General features: G+C 42.6%; 1 protein-coding gene across 1 annotated transcript in view; it reads right to left on the bottom strand.

The window, feature by feature from the left end:
- FER1L6 (fer-1 like family member 6) overlaps positions 1-17,570 on the bottom strand; it is a 114,508-nt gene that overhangs the window by 74,643 nt on the left and 22,295 nt on the right. The window contains exons 11-14 of the mRNA XM_058668364.1: positions 14,586-14,694; positions 9,750-9,936; positions 5,366-5,486; positions 3,072-3,172 (exon numbers count right to left, since the gene is read on the bottom strand). Coding sequence (XP_058524347.1) covers positions 3,072-3,172; positions 5,366-5,486; positions 9,750-9,936; positions 14,586-14,694 — 518 coding nt within the window. The remainder of the gene's footprint in view (positions 1-3,071; positions 3,173-5,365; positions 5,487-9,749; positions 9,937-14,585; positions 14,695-17,570) is intronic.

The raw sequence follows: 17,570 nt of genomic DNA on the forward strand, positions 1-17,570 counted from the left end.
TCAGGTCTCCCCATTAGTGGTAAGAATCCCCTCCCCCAATGCACATTAGTTGGAAGCTGGATCTGAAGAAGAGGCAGGACTTGACTCCAGGTGTTCTCATATGGGAAGCAGGTGTCCCTGCAAAAAGTCACCTCTGCAACACAACACCTGTCCATTTCCCTACATTTACAAAACCAAATAAAAAGAAAAAGCATTGGTCACAGTGGTTAGAACACCACTTCAGATGCCCACACGCCCTTTCAGAGTGCACAGAGTTCAAGCCTTGACATGCTTCCAGTTCTGGCTTCTTGCTGGTGAGCACCCTGAGAAGCAACAGATGATGGCTCACATACTTAGTTTCCTTCCACCCAAGTGAGAGGTCCAGACTGAGTTCTAGAACCCTGGCATCAGCCTGGCCCAGCCCTAGCTGTTGCAGGCATTTGGAATGTAAACCAATAATCTCAATCTCTCTCTCTCTCTCTCACACCTAAATAAAAAATAAACAAAAAATTTCAAACCTAGAAAAGATTTAAGTAATAACTTTTTTGGTGATGAAATTAAATGTGCTCAGTAGGAGAATGCAAGAAAGCACGTAGATGATCAAAATAGTTTGAGGAATAAAATGTTCTCATTAGTGATACTTAAATTCAAATTAAAATGAGCACTATTTCACCAATAAAATGTGTAACATTCAAGACTAGATGTATAAAAATGAATAATATTGAACCTTGGTGACAGTGTAGGGAGAGTATAAACTATTATATGAGACTGTGAATTGTTAGACTATGATACTATTTTACTGCACCTGTGGAAATTTGACTTAAAAGTTACTGGAAGTTTACCCTTCAAAATTTAACCCTTCAACAATAACTGAACGATTTTGTAAGTATATGCTTACGTAACTTTTACTGTAATATTGTTTCGGTAGCAAAACAAATAGGAGTTAAATTCATTAGGGCTAGTTGTGTATCATGACACACATTTGATTGGATACTGAGGACATCTCTTAAGTGCTAAAGCAGAACGATGATTGTGATATACTGTTGAGCGAAAAAGCAACATGCTGAAAAAGATTATGATCTGGTTTGTGGGGCACTGTATTTTACAAGTGTGTGCATGAATATGCTTATGAGCACTCAGAAAAGTCCCGGAGGACAAACCAAACTCTTTCCTTTGGAGCAAGGATTGGCGACAGCTTTGAAAAGGGCACTTTTACTTTATATATTTCTTTATTTCTTTTTTATCATGAGCATGTAAATAAATTATTAAGGAAACAAAAGGAAAATTTTCACCAAATGTGAATATTGCCCATTTTTACAGGTGAGATTGTATTAACTTTAATTTGTAGTTAAGTTACCGCTAATTAGGACATCTTACTGCCTCAATTACTTTGTCCCTTCACACTTTTTTCTGCATTCATAACCTTTATTATTTTCCTAATGAACATATTTTTGAAAGGACTTTATTTCTTTGAAAGTATGTATTTGTTTACATCTTGTCTACTGAGCTTTTCTCTCGTCAAGTTAATCTGCATTCCTTGCCCTTTACTATTAGAACAAATGATCATTTTTGCCCTTGTTTCTACCTAACTGAAGTGCTAGACCAGATTGATTCCTTAGGCAGGCAGTGTTTTTGCTGGTCCCCAAAGGATCCTACCTGCAACAATTCATTCCACTGTGTAACCTCACTCCTGGGGTCACATAAAAGCTGGACCTAGGGGCCCGGCGGCTTGGCCTAGTAGCTAAAGTCCTCGCCTTGAACGCCCCGGGATCTCATATGGGCACCAGTTCTAATCCAGGCAGCCCCACTTCCCATCCAGCTCCCTGCTTGTGGTCTGGGAAAGCAGTCGAGGACGGCCCAAAGCCTTGGGACCCTGCACCTGTGTGGGAGACCCAGAAGAAGTTCCTGGTTCCCGGCTTCGGATCGGTGCAGCACCGGCCGTGGCGGCTCACTTGGGGAGTGAATCATCGGACGGAAGATCTTCCTCTCTGTCTCTCCTCCTCTCTGTATATCTAACTTTGTAGTGAAAATAAATAAATCTTTTTAAAAAAAAAAGTGGCAAGTCATCATACTTGATGTATTCTATTTAAAGTAAGACACTAGGTCCAGCTTTTTTTTTTAAAGATATATTTATTTTTTATTACAAAGCCAGATATACAGAGAGGAGGAGACTCAGAGAGGAAGATCCTCCATCGGATGATTCACTCCTCAAGCGAGCGCAATGGGTCATTCAAGGCAAGGACTTAGGCCGCTAGACCACGCTGCCGGGCCCGACTTGCTACTTCTAAGTCATAAAGACCCAAGACTTCCATCTTGCTGGCATGTTTTCTCTGACTCTTCTTGCTTGCTTGCTCTGATAAAGCAAGTTTTCCTGCTGTGAAACACAGCTTGGAGGAACTCACAGGGGATTCGAGGGTAGCCTCCAAGCACCAGCCAGCAATGAACTGCAGCCCATGAAAGACTGCAAATAACCACATGGAAGATCTTGGACTAAATCCTTCCCAGGTGAGCCTAGAAGTGACTGCAACCCCCATCATTGTCTTAACTGCACCATCCCCAATTCCTGACCCAGAGACACTGTGACATCGAACGCACTGTGCTGGGTCACTAACTTTTAGGGTAACTTGTTACTCAGCAATAGGTACCCAGTACACACTACTGCATCTTCTATCTTATCTATTATACTGCTTACCACTTGGAATAGGAATCGCTAACTGGCACTTATTTATGTGTTGCATGGAAAAAAATCTGCTTAGTAATATTTGGTATAAAATTAGTCATCTCAGTGTCAAGGAGTTGTTGAGAATCTGCCAAATGCAAAGTACCCCGTTGGGCACTTAACACTAGAAGCATTTTTCTTGTTTCATACTCCCAGCACTGGGTGCTCCCCGCCCATCCCCTTTGGTTTATGTTTTTATGGTGGTGCATCAGGAATCATTGTACCATGCATTCGTACCAGCTAAATTACTGAGCAAAATTAAGATGGTTATCATAATACAAACTGCCCATGGGCATGCATGTGAAATTGGCTATTTTTGCAAGGTAATAGCAAGCCGATTCCATGGAAGCTCAGATGCCCGGATGATGGCTACCTGCTTTGACTGATGAAATCAGTGAGCACCATCTTCATTTTCTCTTCTGGCGCCTCCTCTGAAATCTTGATCAGCTCTGTTACTTTTTCTATACCTTCTTCCTGAAAACAACCACAGGGGCAGAAGGATTTGGTGTGGGGATGAGACAGGTAATAGGGATGATGGCTGGAACATCCCGGACAAGCTGTATGGTTTCATACTTGGGAAATGAAAGCAGACTGCCCTCCTTGTCTTGCACTTACACAGGAAATACTACTGCACTCTGACTATGAACCTTCCTCTTCTCAGGGAATTTGTCCAGACACAAACCTCCTCCTGTGTTACTAAAACTCATTGTTTCTGCTGCAAATCTGTTCCCTAACTGAATATCATTTATTCATAGGCCACACTAGTGGAGAAACCTGTGCCATGAGTAATAATAACAATGTGGAATCAATTAGAAATCTATAACCAAAAACTTCGAAAGCAATGTTCGAGTCAAATTGCTATAAATAGAATAATTCTGCTAAATAATCTGAAATTAAAGGACTACCTATTCTTCTGACTTACATGAGTTTTAGACAAGGGAGAGGGAAAGATTATATATGGCAGTAGTTGTACACTTGCATACTTAAAAATTACATTTTCCCTTTGGGGCCTAAGTTTCAGCATTTAATTCAACAGTTGAATTCAAGGAGATATGGAAATGCTTCCACTGCTCTGCCAGGAATTCCACAAATGTTAGTGTCTGCCATGTACCAAGCTCTAGTCCTGGAGACGCATGTTCCTCTCTGTTCCCAGTGATCTGCCAGACAGGGAGGAGGCCCTGGCACCGAGCAAAGACACAGAAACAAGTGCAAAGGTTACTAGGGTGTCCAGGGGAAATTCTGATTTAAAAAAAAATCAAAACTCTTGGAGATTAACTATCTATTCTATGTGAAAGAGAGGCAAGACTAGAGTTTGTGGCCTCCACATGGTGTAGGACCTGGACTCCCCACTGCTAGGGCAAGACTTGGACTTTTACAAGTAAAGTCAAAGACTAAAACAAAAATGGGGGGGAGCAGCTTCTATTTCCTTGATATACGTGTATAGGACAGAGAGTAGAAGATTCTCCCCATGAAATATGTGAATGGGAGGAGAAACATGAACATAGAAGAAAAGGAAGTACAAGGAAAAATGCATGGATTCCAGAAAGAGAAATTTTCTCTCCTCCCTGTCATGGCTCTGTGTTTCATACTTCCACACAATCAGTCTTTCAGATGATCCTTTAATCCAGCAGGTTGCCATAGAAACAGCATGGCATAGTTACTGAACGAACAGCACACAAATAAACTTTAAGTTATGAAAAGAGCTCAGGAGGAGATGTCTACGATGGAGGTGGGCCTAAAGCTCCCCTGAGGGGTGCTGGAAACTGATGGCAATTGTTGGGTCCACAGAAGGAGGGTGGAAGAAAACGCAGCCAGAGCAGGAGGTCGAGATCATGAAACTACACACCAAGAGCTGGTAGTTCGGAGACTTACAGAGCTTGGATTTTTCAGAGGAACGAAAGGAGATAAGTGTGACTGGGGTAGATCCAGGAAGGGAGAGGGCTGGAGAAGTGTGCCGTATTACAGAAAATTATATGCCATATTAGGGACTTAGGATTTTAGATTATTTAGAGCCCAGATCTGTTTTTGGACAAACTTTTCAACCGTTTACCCTTTGGAACTTAAGAAATCATTTGTCCCTAGGTCCTACTAGAGGAAGAAGCAGAGTAAGGGATTGAATTTAGTCTAATTTGAAGCTTAGTAATTTTATGAAATTCAATCTCACTTCCCTGTGATCATGTGGTAGGAACCATTGGTCCTCTCCAAAAGCCACCTCAATTCATTTGTGTTTTAACTGAGATCAAGAGCTACAGGATGGATCAAATTCCCCTTTGCCAGGCTGCCATTGTGCCTCAATAAGCCAAACCACTTGCTGGCATCCCTTATCAGCACCAATTTGAATTCTGGCTGCTCTACTTCTGATCCAGCTCCCTGTTAATGTGATTGGAAAAGCTATGGAAGATGGCCCAAGTGCTTGGGTCCTTGCCAATTGTGGGGGACACCTGGAGGGGAGTTCTTGGCTCCTGATTCCTGGCTGGCCCGGCTCTGGCCATTGCAGTCATTTGGAGAGTCAGCCAGCAAGTGGAAGATATTCTCTCTCTCTCCTCTATATATTCACTAATTTTCTCTCTCTCTCTCTCTATATATATATATATAGAAAGAGGACACACACACACACACACCCTCTATATCCCCAGTCTTCTAATACTGGACTGCGAAGTCACCTACCAGGAGGTCTGCCATTTTCTCCAGCATGTTGGACCAGTATAACCTGAAGATCTGGTCTCCCCAAGAACTGATGAAATAGACACAAGGCTTCTTGGCTTCATATGGCAAATAGTTGTAATTCCTGTGAAATCATATGAGGTTTGGAAGTTAGTTAGCCATCAGTGTGCTTCAGGAAACGCCAGTCACTTTTTCATGTTGTATATGTTCTGCATGGTGTGGGGAAGCTATTGAACTGTTCACACACTCCCTTTCCCCATAACTGGAGACGCATAAGCCATAAGCAGTGAAAAGCTATGTGACAGCAATGGGAAATAGTTGTCCTTACCAGCAGATTCAGGGCAGAACTTAGAAATGAACACCAGAGGGCAGGATTTGTTGGGCACAACTTCTTCAAGGAAGACAGTTTTATTTTAAGAGGGGAAAGACAATGAACAGTAATTTTTTAAAAGACTGATTTCTTTATTTGAAAGAATTACAGAAGGAGAAGCAGAGGCAGAGAGAAAATGCATGAGCAAGAGAGACTGATTTTCTGTCCACTGGTTCACTGCCAAAAGGCACAACAGCTGCAGCTGGGCCAGGTCGAGCCAGGAGCCTGGGACTCCATACAGAAAGCAGGCTGTGCTGCTTTCTTAGGCACATTAGCATGGAGCTGGGTTGAAAGTGAAGCAACTGAAACTTGAATTGGCAGTCATATGGGAATGCTGCCTTTGCAGACAGTAACTTAACTTGCTAAGTGACAATGCCAGGCCCAAACAGCAAGAATTTTTTTAAGTACCAGTTTGCCAAATACTGTGGAAGGATCAACTGAAATAATACCTGCAAATGCATTTCATAAACTAAAATTGCTAGAGAAGTGTAAGGAGGTACTAATGTGATTCATGAGGGTGAAGGCATGTGACCCAAGCTAAACTTCAGCATTCTGTGGCTTGCCATTCATCAATCCATCTATTTATCTATTCTTCCTTCCATCTATCCATCCATTTATATTTCCTTCCTCCCTCCCTCTCTTCCTTCCTTTTTCCCTCCTTCCCTCTCTCTCTTCCTTCCTTGTGCCTCCCTTCCTATCTACCTTCCTTCCTTGTTCCTTATCCCACAAGTCACCAGAATTGGTTCTAATGATGCAAATGAGTCATTTGGCTCAAAGTGAGAAGATTAGGAAAGCAGTTGAGAAGGGAAGATGTGGAATCATATAGGGGACATTGGAAAGTGACAATGGGGTATGCTTAAATAATGAGAAACATGGGAGAGATGTGACGAAAGATAAAGACGCTGCTTGACAAATGACACTATTTGATCGGTGAAACTCCCTCCAAATCTCTTGTAATTTTCTCCCAAACACGTGGGATTGTGCAAAGAGAAATGTGGAAGGGAGGCCAAAACAGAGAGTAGTTGGAATAGTTGTGGTGGTAGCAGGTGGCACTGATAAATTATGGCAATGTTTGCAGCAACACACCTAGAGGGGTAGAGATGGGAGTAAGAGGAGGAGATGGAGGAGAAGCAGGGGGAAGGCAGCGGGAGGCAAGGGGAGGCAAGGGGAGAGAACTTCCACCTGAGAGAATGGAAGGCTTGTTCTTTTAGTTCTCCAGTTCATATTTCTTCTCAAAGAAACAATAAACTTAGCAAAGGTGCCCCTGGCCTGTTGCGCAGTTAATAAACCAGCAGGTATCTACTCAGAAGAGAAGCCAAATGAGTTTTTGGCAGAAACTGGTTATTACTGTAGCAGAAAAACAAATGAAAGGTTAGAAAACAAACTGCTTATTTTGTCTCTTTTTAAAGTATTACACTGACTACTCTGCAACTAAATAAATCCCCACTTGAGGTTATACTTGGTCCCAAGGCTTTTTTGGTTTGGGTCGCTCTGTGCTAATGATGTTCGAGGTCCTTGTCTCTCTGGTGCTCAGGATACTCTAAGTTTCCCGGGTTTACATGTAACAGGATGCCACGGCCTCTTAAGCAGCCTGAAGTGCAGATGGAGGGCAGCAGATGGGAGGATGCCTCATTGCCAGTGCAAAGAGAAGGCTGCCAGTTTGGATGGCTGCCATGATGCAGGACCAGCCTTATGACTTTGGGCAGGGATAGGCCTGCAATCCTACAATAAGAATCAAATGATGATCTGTCACTGGATGTCATCTGTGCCAACCTCATTCCTGAGCTCCCGCCCAGGATACAGCTTGTATGTGACTGTACCTGCTTTGTGAACTGGAAAGCCTAGGGAAAATACAGAGTGGTACTTTAATGGAGGCAACAGGCAAATAAATTGTAGTTGCATTTACATGTGCATTTATGATGGGGTCTACTGTAGACACAGAATCTTCCAGTTTAACCATAGTCTCCCTGGACTAACACTAGGTGGAGAGAGCATCAAAACACATAGAAAGCCCAAAATTAAAAAAAAAAAAAAAAAAAGCACGACAGCATGATTTATTTTGGTTTACTTGATTCAGTTGGTCAAAACTAATATGAACTCCATCCAGGGATAACTTGCAGCCTCTCAGTGCCTCCTAACCCCTATCCCTACCATGAGTGCTGAAACTATCACCAAAGTCAACAAGTTAGACTATCCAACAAGGTGGACCCGGGGACCAGCAAGTTAGATTATCCAACAAGGTGGACCTGGGGACCTCTGAGTAGTCTCAGAAAAGCTTCTTTGTGCACAGACCCAGTTACAGGATTAACTGGTGAGTCTCAGTTTTGAGAATAAGTTGAAAGAAAGATAAAAAATGGACTTAGGCATGTATGAATGACAGATGGTAAAGTATGACTGTCAGAGATTAAAAAAAAACTCAGGACAGTGGCCTATGGGAGAGGGAAGGAACATATAATAACTTTAACTTACTCCACCCTACTTTGCCCCAAACACTCTATTTGTAAAGCTTTGTCTTTCAGGATGTTACCTTTTCAATGATCTTGCCTAGCAGCCGCCCCCTCACTTACGCACTATCCTCTACCACTACTCTCTCCCATAGTGTTCTGAGCCAACCCAGTGGTAGTAATCACTTGTGCAAAATCATTTAGTAGTAACTGTGTGCCAGTGATGCTCAGATACAAAAGCAAGTCAGACACAGTCCCTGCTTCCCAAATGTTCACTGTCCAACAGAAAAGACCACCAAGTTCCACCACCTTATGACTGTGATTTCTGCTTAGCCGAGTCTATGAGTAGGAAGCCAGACTTGAGGTCTGAATTGGGTTTTGTCCAGAAGAGTTAAGTGAGCTAGCAGTTCGGAGACAAAGGCTGATTTCCCGGTAAAATAAGTGTGTTTCTAAAGCCCAGAAGCAGCAAACAGCAGGCTACACTTGGGAACCTGCCAGGAGCATTTCATAACTGAAGGAAAGGTAGAGTCTGGAAGTGAATGGAAATGATGGTACAGAGGTAGACTGAAATCAAACCCACAGACTCTGGCATCTGAGATTAATCATGAAAGCCGCAGAGTCAATGAATGATACAGTTTTCAAAGAAGTAATGGGTTTGGATAGATCAGCAAGTGTCTGAAAGATCAATCCATGTAGGAGATGTTTGAAGAAGATACTCCGGGCCAAAGATGCTAATGGCCAGGATTAAAGAAATGGCAATAGATGTGAAAAGTACTTAAGAACTAGAATTGATCTGATTTCATCATTGGGTAATTGCAAGTAGGAAGGAAAAAGAATAATTGGAACATCTCCGGGACTTCAGTCTGCTTGCATACAAAATGGAGAGGGCCATGCACTATTATGAGGATCCAATATGGCTAGCAGAAGACAGGGCAATAGATGACTCACTACACAGGGCCTTTGCGTCTCATAAACCACTTGATTGATATCTGGCACCATTATCTTTAAAGGGAATTCTACAATGTCACTTCTTTCTGCAGGCTGAATATTTGCATGAATCAAAGGAGACTGTGTAGTGCTCTCCAATCTCTACCCAATCACACCATTTTCTGAAATGCTTTTCTGGGGTCTGATCACTGTATTTTGATTTAGTTTGGAAATGATTGTGACAAAAAATAAGATCAGAAATGGTGTAATCCCACACGAGGGAATTTATGTAATAGCACAGAAATTTATTCGTAGAGTTTGGATTGGAATTTTAAGTGACTCTGCCACTTTGCTGTGGCAAAGTGTTACTTTCTATAACTGTCAGTTATGGAATAAAGGGGCCTTCAGAGAGAACCGCCTTCACCATCATTGCCCTGCTCTTAAATAAATTACTCAGTGTGTCATTGGGAGAAGTACCAGTTGCCAAAGTCTTACTGGAGCAGTACCTACCTCATTGCCGGTCTATATGTGCTCCAATAACTGAGATGTAAAAAACATGTTTCTGATTTTAGGAGAAAAGGAAATAGCCCTGAAAGTGGACAAAAATTTGTGGGAACTTTGGCTGTTCTCCCTTGCTGTGTGCTACCTGTTTCCCTCTGTCACCAGTGGCTTCTCGGGGTGTGTGGTGGAGGCTGCAGGGGTGGCGGCCTCGTGGTGGCCTGCAGCCCCTTCCTTCTCGTGCAGCAGTGGGAGGGCATCTTCTTCCACTGACTCAGCTGGCTTCTTCTTGCTCCCGTGATGCGACCCTCCATCCATCACATTCCCATAATTACCTGCAGAGGCGGCACCAAGGAGAGAGACCAGAAGTCAATGTGTAGAGTAGTCTGCTGGACATAAGGGAGCAAAGTTCATGTCCTCTAGGGCAAAGAATAAAATTTCAGGATGGAGTGAAAAGATCAGTGAGTAGAACAAAGAAGATTCACAATGGCAATCTGTTATCTTCATGAATCTCTTTTTCTGTGAAAAATTATACAACAGAAATCACAAAAAGAGTAACTAGAAAGTGCAAAACTAAGGTCTAACAATTTTTTAGCATTTTAATCTATATCTGTCCATTTTTTCATAGAAATACAGATAGAGTATCTTTGTGGATTTATCATTTTGTAGCCTACTATTTTATATTCTGTAAAATAGCATGAGGACAGGAGTTGGGGTGCAGCAAGTTAAGCTACCCCTTAGGACACCTACATCTCTCATTTGAGAGCCTGGGATTGAGTTCCACTTCTGTTCTAGAACTGGCTTTCTGCTAATGCATCTCTGGAGGCAGCTGATAACTCTGCTTCGGTTCCTGTCACCACACCAGTATGGGTGGTAACAGGATGGTGGCCCTGGCTCAGCCTGCAGTAAAAGAGCTGATGAAAAATTCCTCTCAATCAGTATGGAGAATATTCAAACAACTCAAAATCGACGTACTGTATGACCCAGCTATAGGACTCCTAGGAATACATCCAAAACAATTGTTTTACGAGAAACCAACATGCACTCCTATGTTCATAGCAGCATAATCAGTAATTGCAAAAACATGGAAACAACCAAAATGCCCATCAGCAGAGGATTGGATAAGAAAGCTATGGTTCATCTACTACATGGAATACTACTCAGCTGTTAAAAAACACAAAATGCAGTTCTTTGTGGCCAAATGGGCCAAACTGGAAACCATAATGCTAAGGGAAATGAACCAATCCCAAAAGGTTAAATACCACATGTTTGCCTTAATTTAAGATGATATGATGTTATGTATAACATGTTATGTTATATATGTTATATGTTGTGTATAAACTAAAATTGAACTGTCAATGAGGTGGTCACAGAAGGTGGTTAAGAACTCGCTTTTACTTTTAACATATTGCTACTCATTACTATGTCAATTAATTCCATAGTGATGTAAATTTTTGCTGATGGTATGTTGGAGCTTTTAATTGATCAGGATGATACTCTGCTGGCTCTGTCTTCAGACCAGAGAGGGTATACCTAAGAAGTTGGACTTGACTGGACAATAAGATGCTGGACTCTACGTTTGGTATATGCTTGCAATGGGGGAATCTCAACTGAACTTGAACTGTGGTTATGCAACAAGGTGGAGGAATCCACCATGGTAGGAGGGTTTGGGGAGGGGTGGGGAGAATCCAAGTACCTATGAAACTGTGTCACATAATACAATGTAATTAATGAATTAAAACAAAACAAAACAAAAAAACACAAAATGCAGTTCTTTGTGGCCAAATGGGCCAAACTGGAAACCATAATGCTAAGAGAAATGAACCAATCCCAAAAGGTTAGATACCACATGTTTGCCTTAATTTAAGATGATATGATGTTAAGCATAACATGTTATGTCATGGATGTTATGTCATATGTCGTATATAAACTAAAATTGAACTGTGAATGGGGGATCACAGAAAGTGGTTAAGAAATCACATTTATTTTTAACATGTTGACTGCTCAATACCATGTCAATTAATTCCATAACGATGTTAATTGTTGCAGATGGTATGTTAGTGCTTTTATTTGACCGGGATGATACTCTGCTGTCTCTGCCCTCAGACCAGAGAGGGTCTACCCAATAAGTAGTTGGACTTGACTGGACTATAAGATGTTGGACTCTATGCTTGGCATATACTTGCAAAGAAGGAATTTCAACTGAACTTGAACTATGGTTATGCAACAAGGTGGAGGAACCCACCATGGGGGGAGGGTGGGGGGAGAATCCCAGATTCTATGTAATTACAACACAATGTAATTAATGAATAAATTTAATAAAAAAAAGAAAAATTCCTCTCCTCTCCTCTTCTCTCTCTTTCTCTCTCTCTCTCTATATGTGTGTGTGTGTGTGTGTGTGTGTGTATCCATCCTCTCCTCTCTGCAACTCCAATAAATAAATAAATAAATAAATAAATTTTTCAAAAGCTCTCCTCTGCAGAAATATTGGTGTCACTGATATTTCCATTTTACAATCTAATTTCAAATGCTTAAAACAATTAAGAATTTTGACCCTTTATGGAAGGAGCCCTAAAGCCAGCCATAGGGAGCTGATGAATCCATTTAATCTATCTATTTAAATTGAGAAGGTTCTGAGATCAAAAGCCTAGGATCGAACACTAAGTCCCTTTACTGAGGAAGCCCTCTTGACTTCTTCCTGCCTCTCCAGGCTGACTGGTCCACTGCTCTGGATCCCTGTAGCAGAAGCTGTCAGTGCTTTGCCCAGATCCCCTTTAACAGGGAGATGCACTCAACTCTCAGACACTGGGATGACTGTAGCCACCCCCAGGAGCCATCTGGAGCCAGCCTTTCTCCAGAAGAGTATAAGGCCTCCTGACTGTCTGAAGCCACTCACTGCTGAATATGAGGCTCCAAGAGCCCCACCCCCTGCCCTCAAGGTGGACCTGAGTCTATGGCACCACTCACACTGCAGAGCTCCCAAGAGTCAGGCTGTGGCCAGTTTCCCTGCCTTGGGAGATGTGTCCCATGCTGCTTCTCCCAAGACCAAGCCACTGAAATCTCACTTACACAAGAATCCTAGCAGAAGTCTTTTCTTTTTAAATTTACTTTGAAAGGTAGAATAACTGGGGGTGGGGCAGAGAGAGAGAGAGACAGAAAGAGAAAGATCTTCCATTTGCTGGATCATTCCCTGAATGATCACATGGCCAAGGCTGATGCAGGTGGAAACCAAGAAGGAGCTCAGAACTCTATTCGGGTCTCCCATCTGATGGTAGGAACCCATGAAATTGGCCTGTCTTCCATTACTCTCCTAGGTGCATTAGCAGGGAGCTGGATCAGAAGCTGAGCACCCAGGATTTGAATCATCAATCTGATATGGTTTAGCAGTGTTGGAGGTATCAGTTCAACCCACTGCACCACATTGTCCAGCCAAGCAGGATTTATTACTGAGAACCTACCCCAAACAGGACTTTAGCTTCACATTCATACTTCTGTCACTCTTTTACAATCTTGCTTTCAAGTAATTGACTTCAATGTCCATAACGGTCTTGAGCATGAAATGGTTTTTATGTCTATTGCTCAGCATGGCAGTGGCACAACATAGGGCTGTGATACATAGCTGATGAGCTAATGACTTTAATGTATTGCTATGCCCACAAGAGTCCTCAGTCTCATGATAATTCATTCTCTCCTTCCTTCCTCCATGATGCCTTCCTTAGTTTAGGCCCTGGGAGAAGCATGTGCAATAGAACCATAGGCTGAGAGGAGACCCAAGTCAGCAGGCCTTGCTTGCGTCCTCTTTCAGGCGTTCACCAGCTTTGTGAACTGGATCCTCACTCAGCCTCTCTGGATACCCATCATGGTTAAAACCACTGAACTGTGGTATAGAAATCAGGGAGTAAGAGCCTGAGCTCCATCAAGGAAAATAGGTTGGGGGGGGGAGGGTGGGCAAAGGTTGGCTTTGATAACAAGGAAAACTGAGGCCACTAGGAAGAGGAGAAGTGAAGGGCTGGACTACATGGTCTGTAATTGATAAAGACGGAGGTGAGATGGGAAAGGGGAACAGAGAGAGAACGGCATGCATCTGTGAGTTACAGGGAAGACAGCCACCAGGCAAAATGGAAGGAGGGAGTTGGAGACTGGAGTCTGAGAGTGGGTAGTTGGGGTAGAACTTCAGAGTTGAGGGCTTGCCCCCATGCAGGCTCACTGCCACCCTGTGGACTCCAGTCTGCCAAGAGGCTTCTGTGTCTCCTCTTACTAAGCCCTTGGATAGACCCCAATCATCTTTTCCCAGTCTGCCCACACACCCTGGAGACCCTCACCATAGCTTCCTCTTCCTTTTTTCCAGCACTGCTAGGCCGATGCCAGCTCTCAGGTCTCTCTCACCATGTCTCTCTTCTCAGAGTGATTCCTCTGGGGGCCTCTGCCTTCCCTGTGAGGATGTGCTCCCAGCAGGTGTCTCCACCCTTTGGACATGTGCACATGGGGCTCCATGGCAGATGCCCAACTGCCTGGCTCAGAAGGGCTAGAGTCTATCTAGTTCCTTCTGCTCAGAGAATTCCTTCTGTGATGTAATGTGCCTTCTGAGAGTGGTTTTTCCAGCCTCACGGTAGCCTAGAAAACTGGGACTTAGTATAATAGCATTAACTGAATGCAGTGGTGCTTCCATGTACTATCTCACTAAACCACTCACAGAGGAGTTTTAGAAATGAATAAACAGACCCAGGGAAATGAAGTAAGTCAAAGTAAAGGAGCCAGAATTAGTAAATCAAGTCTGCCTGATTATAAACCTACATCCTAGCATGCTTTTTCAAAGTAGGGAAATCTATCTGTCCCTTGTTTGCTAACACTAGGGTGAACAGGAAAGTGTTCATTTTGTTCTGAGGTTCATACTTCCACTAAATGCTCTCATGTCGGGTATTTATTTGATAACTAGATCTTAAGTCCATGCTCCGTGCCAGGTGCTGCACTACTCCATGCTTACCAATCGAAACTTCAAAGCTGATAGGCTTGTCGCCAATCTTCCGGTCAATCATGGTAGCTTCAAAAAATGCTCCAAAGAGTAAAAATTCTTCATATTTTTCTGGTACAATCTATAGAAAGGAAGATGATTACTAGACATAATGGGCACTTTTTTTTTCCTCACCAGGGAGCTGACAACACCATTGAGCTATTCCCACATAATTTATAGCCCTTGATGTCTGCTGCAGGCGGCGTTTCTGTGTTTCCTACTGATTGGACATACAGGAATCGTGGTCCACAGATTGCAGCCCCAAATGCAGCCATTTCTCTAGAAGGATGCAGATTCAGCCCGCTGAGATTCCACCTTAAAATAAAGTCCCTGTTTTTCTTAAACAGTAAACTCCACATGTACATTTTTCTAAGATGTTGTTAGCGGAAGCACAACCTTTGTATGACCTTCAAAACTGGGCTTTTAGTAAACAGAAAATCAAAGATACTGAGTGTCACACATTATACCTTTTCGGTGAACGTATCTTGATGATTTACACAGAGAAATCAAAAGCTTTGTGTCATTTCTTTCTTCTAATGATCTTAACAGGTCAAAATTTACAGCATTCCCATTTTAAAGATGTGTGAAATGACGCTTCAGCTTTCCTAGCGACTTTCCCAAGGATTCTGACCACAGACCCAGTGTTCTTTGAACTTCAACATGTGTTTGCCCAGTGTCTCAGTGCTACCCTAACTCAAATTTTGCTTCCTGAAATCATAGGCAAATCAATAGGAGAGGTGGGGTTCAGGGACAAGCACCAGTCAATCCCACACCTCCGGGGAGACTTTAAGCACTGTCATGGCATCTGTGAGGAACACATCAGTGCCAGAACCACAGGTGCCATTCCAGCTTCCCCATGTCACCTGACTAAGGCAGGGCTCCAAGAGCCTAAAGAATTTTCCAGGATCACACAGTTAAGCTCAGTTAACAAGACTGTTTTGTCCAGGAGCCTACAGTCTGGAAGGCTGTATTTCAACAGTGCACAAGGCACTTTTGGGAGCAGCTCTCTGTAGGACCCAGTGACAAGGCCTCATGTGTCTGAGAAGGGAGGCTGGGCCAGACAGAGTCATTCAGTCTGTGCTCCCTGGTTTTGTGCTTGGATTTGTTCAAATCCACAGAAGTAGCAGTGAAGGATTCTTAGAAAGCAGTTGTGACTCTGGGGATTGACCTCCCACCCCTGTGAAGAATCCTGAAGAAGATCCCTGCCTTCACACAGGTCTCCTGTGCAGTGGGCATTTCCCAGGATTTTTTTTTTTTTTATTGTCCTGGAGTTCTCCAGGAGGGTGGGGCTCAGGGTTGGATCTTAGTCATCACATTCACACACATTCTCACACACACACACACACACACACACACACCCTGATATCTCCTGCTCTGGCTCAAAGCCAGTCTCTTATCTTGCCCTTCCGCAGCTGAGTTTACTCCCTGGAGGGAGGTGGAACCCACTCAGACACCTGCAGGAAGTGAAGGCTGTGTTGCCTGCAAGAGCATCCACAGTCACACAACTTTTCTTCAACTCCCTGTTTGGCCACTTCCTAGCTGGTTGACTCCAGGCAGGTCTTGACCCCTTTCTGGGTGTCACCTCTTTTCTCTGTGAAACGAAGATCACAGTGGGGCCACGTGGAGGAGAGAGACAGAAATGATATCCTGCATGTGGAGCAGCTGCTTGGGCACACAAACCTCATCCATGGTAGTCATGTTCTGATAGGCAATTTTGAATCAATATCAGATACCTACGCCCTTCCAACTTTAACTCAAAAGACTCTTCCATCTGGAAACAGACCTTGATTCCTAAATTGGAAAAATGATCATCAGTAATGCTTACTGAACTCTGGCCATGTGCCACAGGTGATGTTAAAATTTTACCTGGAGCAACTATTTACTTTCATAGGTAATACACTGTGCTCTACACTTAGCCCTGATTCACCACACCAACAGTAACACCACCATGTGCAGACCCTAGGATAGCTCAAGTAATTGATGGCCATCCACCTGCAAGACCCAGAGTATGTTTGTGGCTCCTGGCTTCATCCCCAGCCATTGCAGGCATTTGAAGAATGAACCAATGAATATAGTATGTACACACACACACACACACACACACACTCACTCACTTTCTCTCTTTCTCTCTTTTCTGTATTACCTGTTTCTCAAACACATAACAAATCGAAAAGATAACTTTACTCATATATTATCTATGTAACATTTCATATAATAACATTAGAAGGGAGAGCTTTTTAATATACCTACTTATAGATGAGAACTCTACATTCCAGTAAAAGATTAAGATACTCATCCAAAGTTACTAAACAAAACCATTATTTGTTGAGCTCTTACTTGGTGCCAAATCCTGTTGTGAGCACTTTGTATACATAGATCCACTAAAGCTTCAATAGTTCTGGAGTAGATGTTGTTATTGGAAATAAGCATAAAAAGGTTAAATTACTTGTGCCAAGATTCAAGCAGAGGCAGAATTTTCCAGAAGCTTGGCAGTCACATCTGCATCCTATTGCCACAGTTTAAATCTAGCCATCTTACCCAGCAGCCTAGTATTTCGTTTTCACTTTCCATTCATTCCAGGAAATAGTGTGCTTAATGCATTTTTCACTTTTGACTTCCTATTACATGTATTTTGCATGTCTTATATCCCCTTCTAGATCACAAATCCCATGCAGTTAGATTATATTTTTATTCTTGCAAATGCTGAAGATGATATTTATTTTTTTGCTTTGTTATTTATCTTTTTGAGGATGATATTTAAATAAGAAACTCTATTGCTATGTGTTCACAGAATGTTTTAAGTAAGCACACTTTTTAGATGGGCTATTTTCTGGGAAAGTTTGAAAGAGGGGAAATAAACTTTGATGGTACTGTTGAGAATGAGCTGCAAAAACCAGTATCATGGGACCTCTTGGTTATCTCCTTGTGCAGCTAATTCATGGAAAGATCAGAACTTGA

This window comes from Ochotona princeps, chromosome 9 (assembly GCF_030435755.1).
Source record: "Ochotona princeps isolate mOchPri1 chromosome 9, mOchPri1.hap1, whole genome shotgun sequence".
NCBI classification, from domain to species: Eukaryota; Metazoa; Chordata; class Mammalia; order Lagomorpha; family Ochotonidae; genus Ochotona; species Ochotona princeps.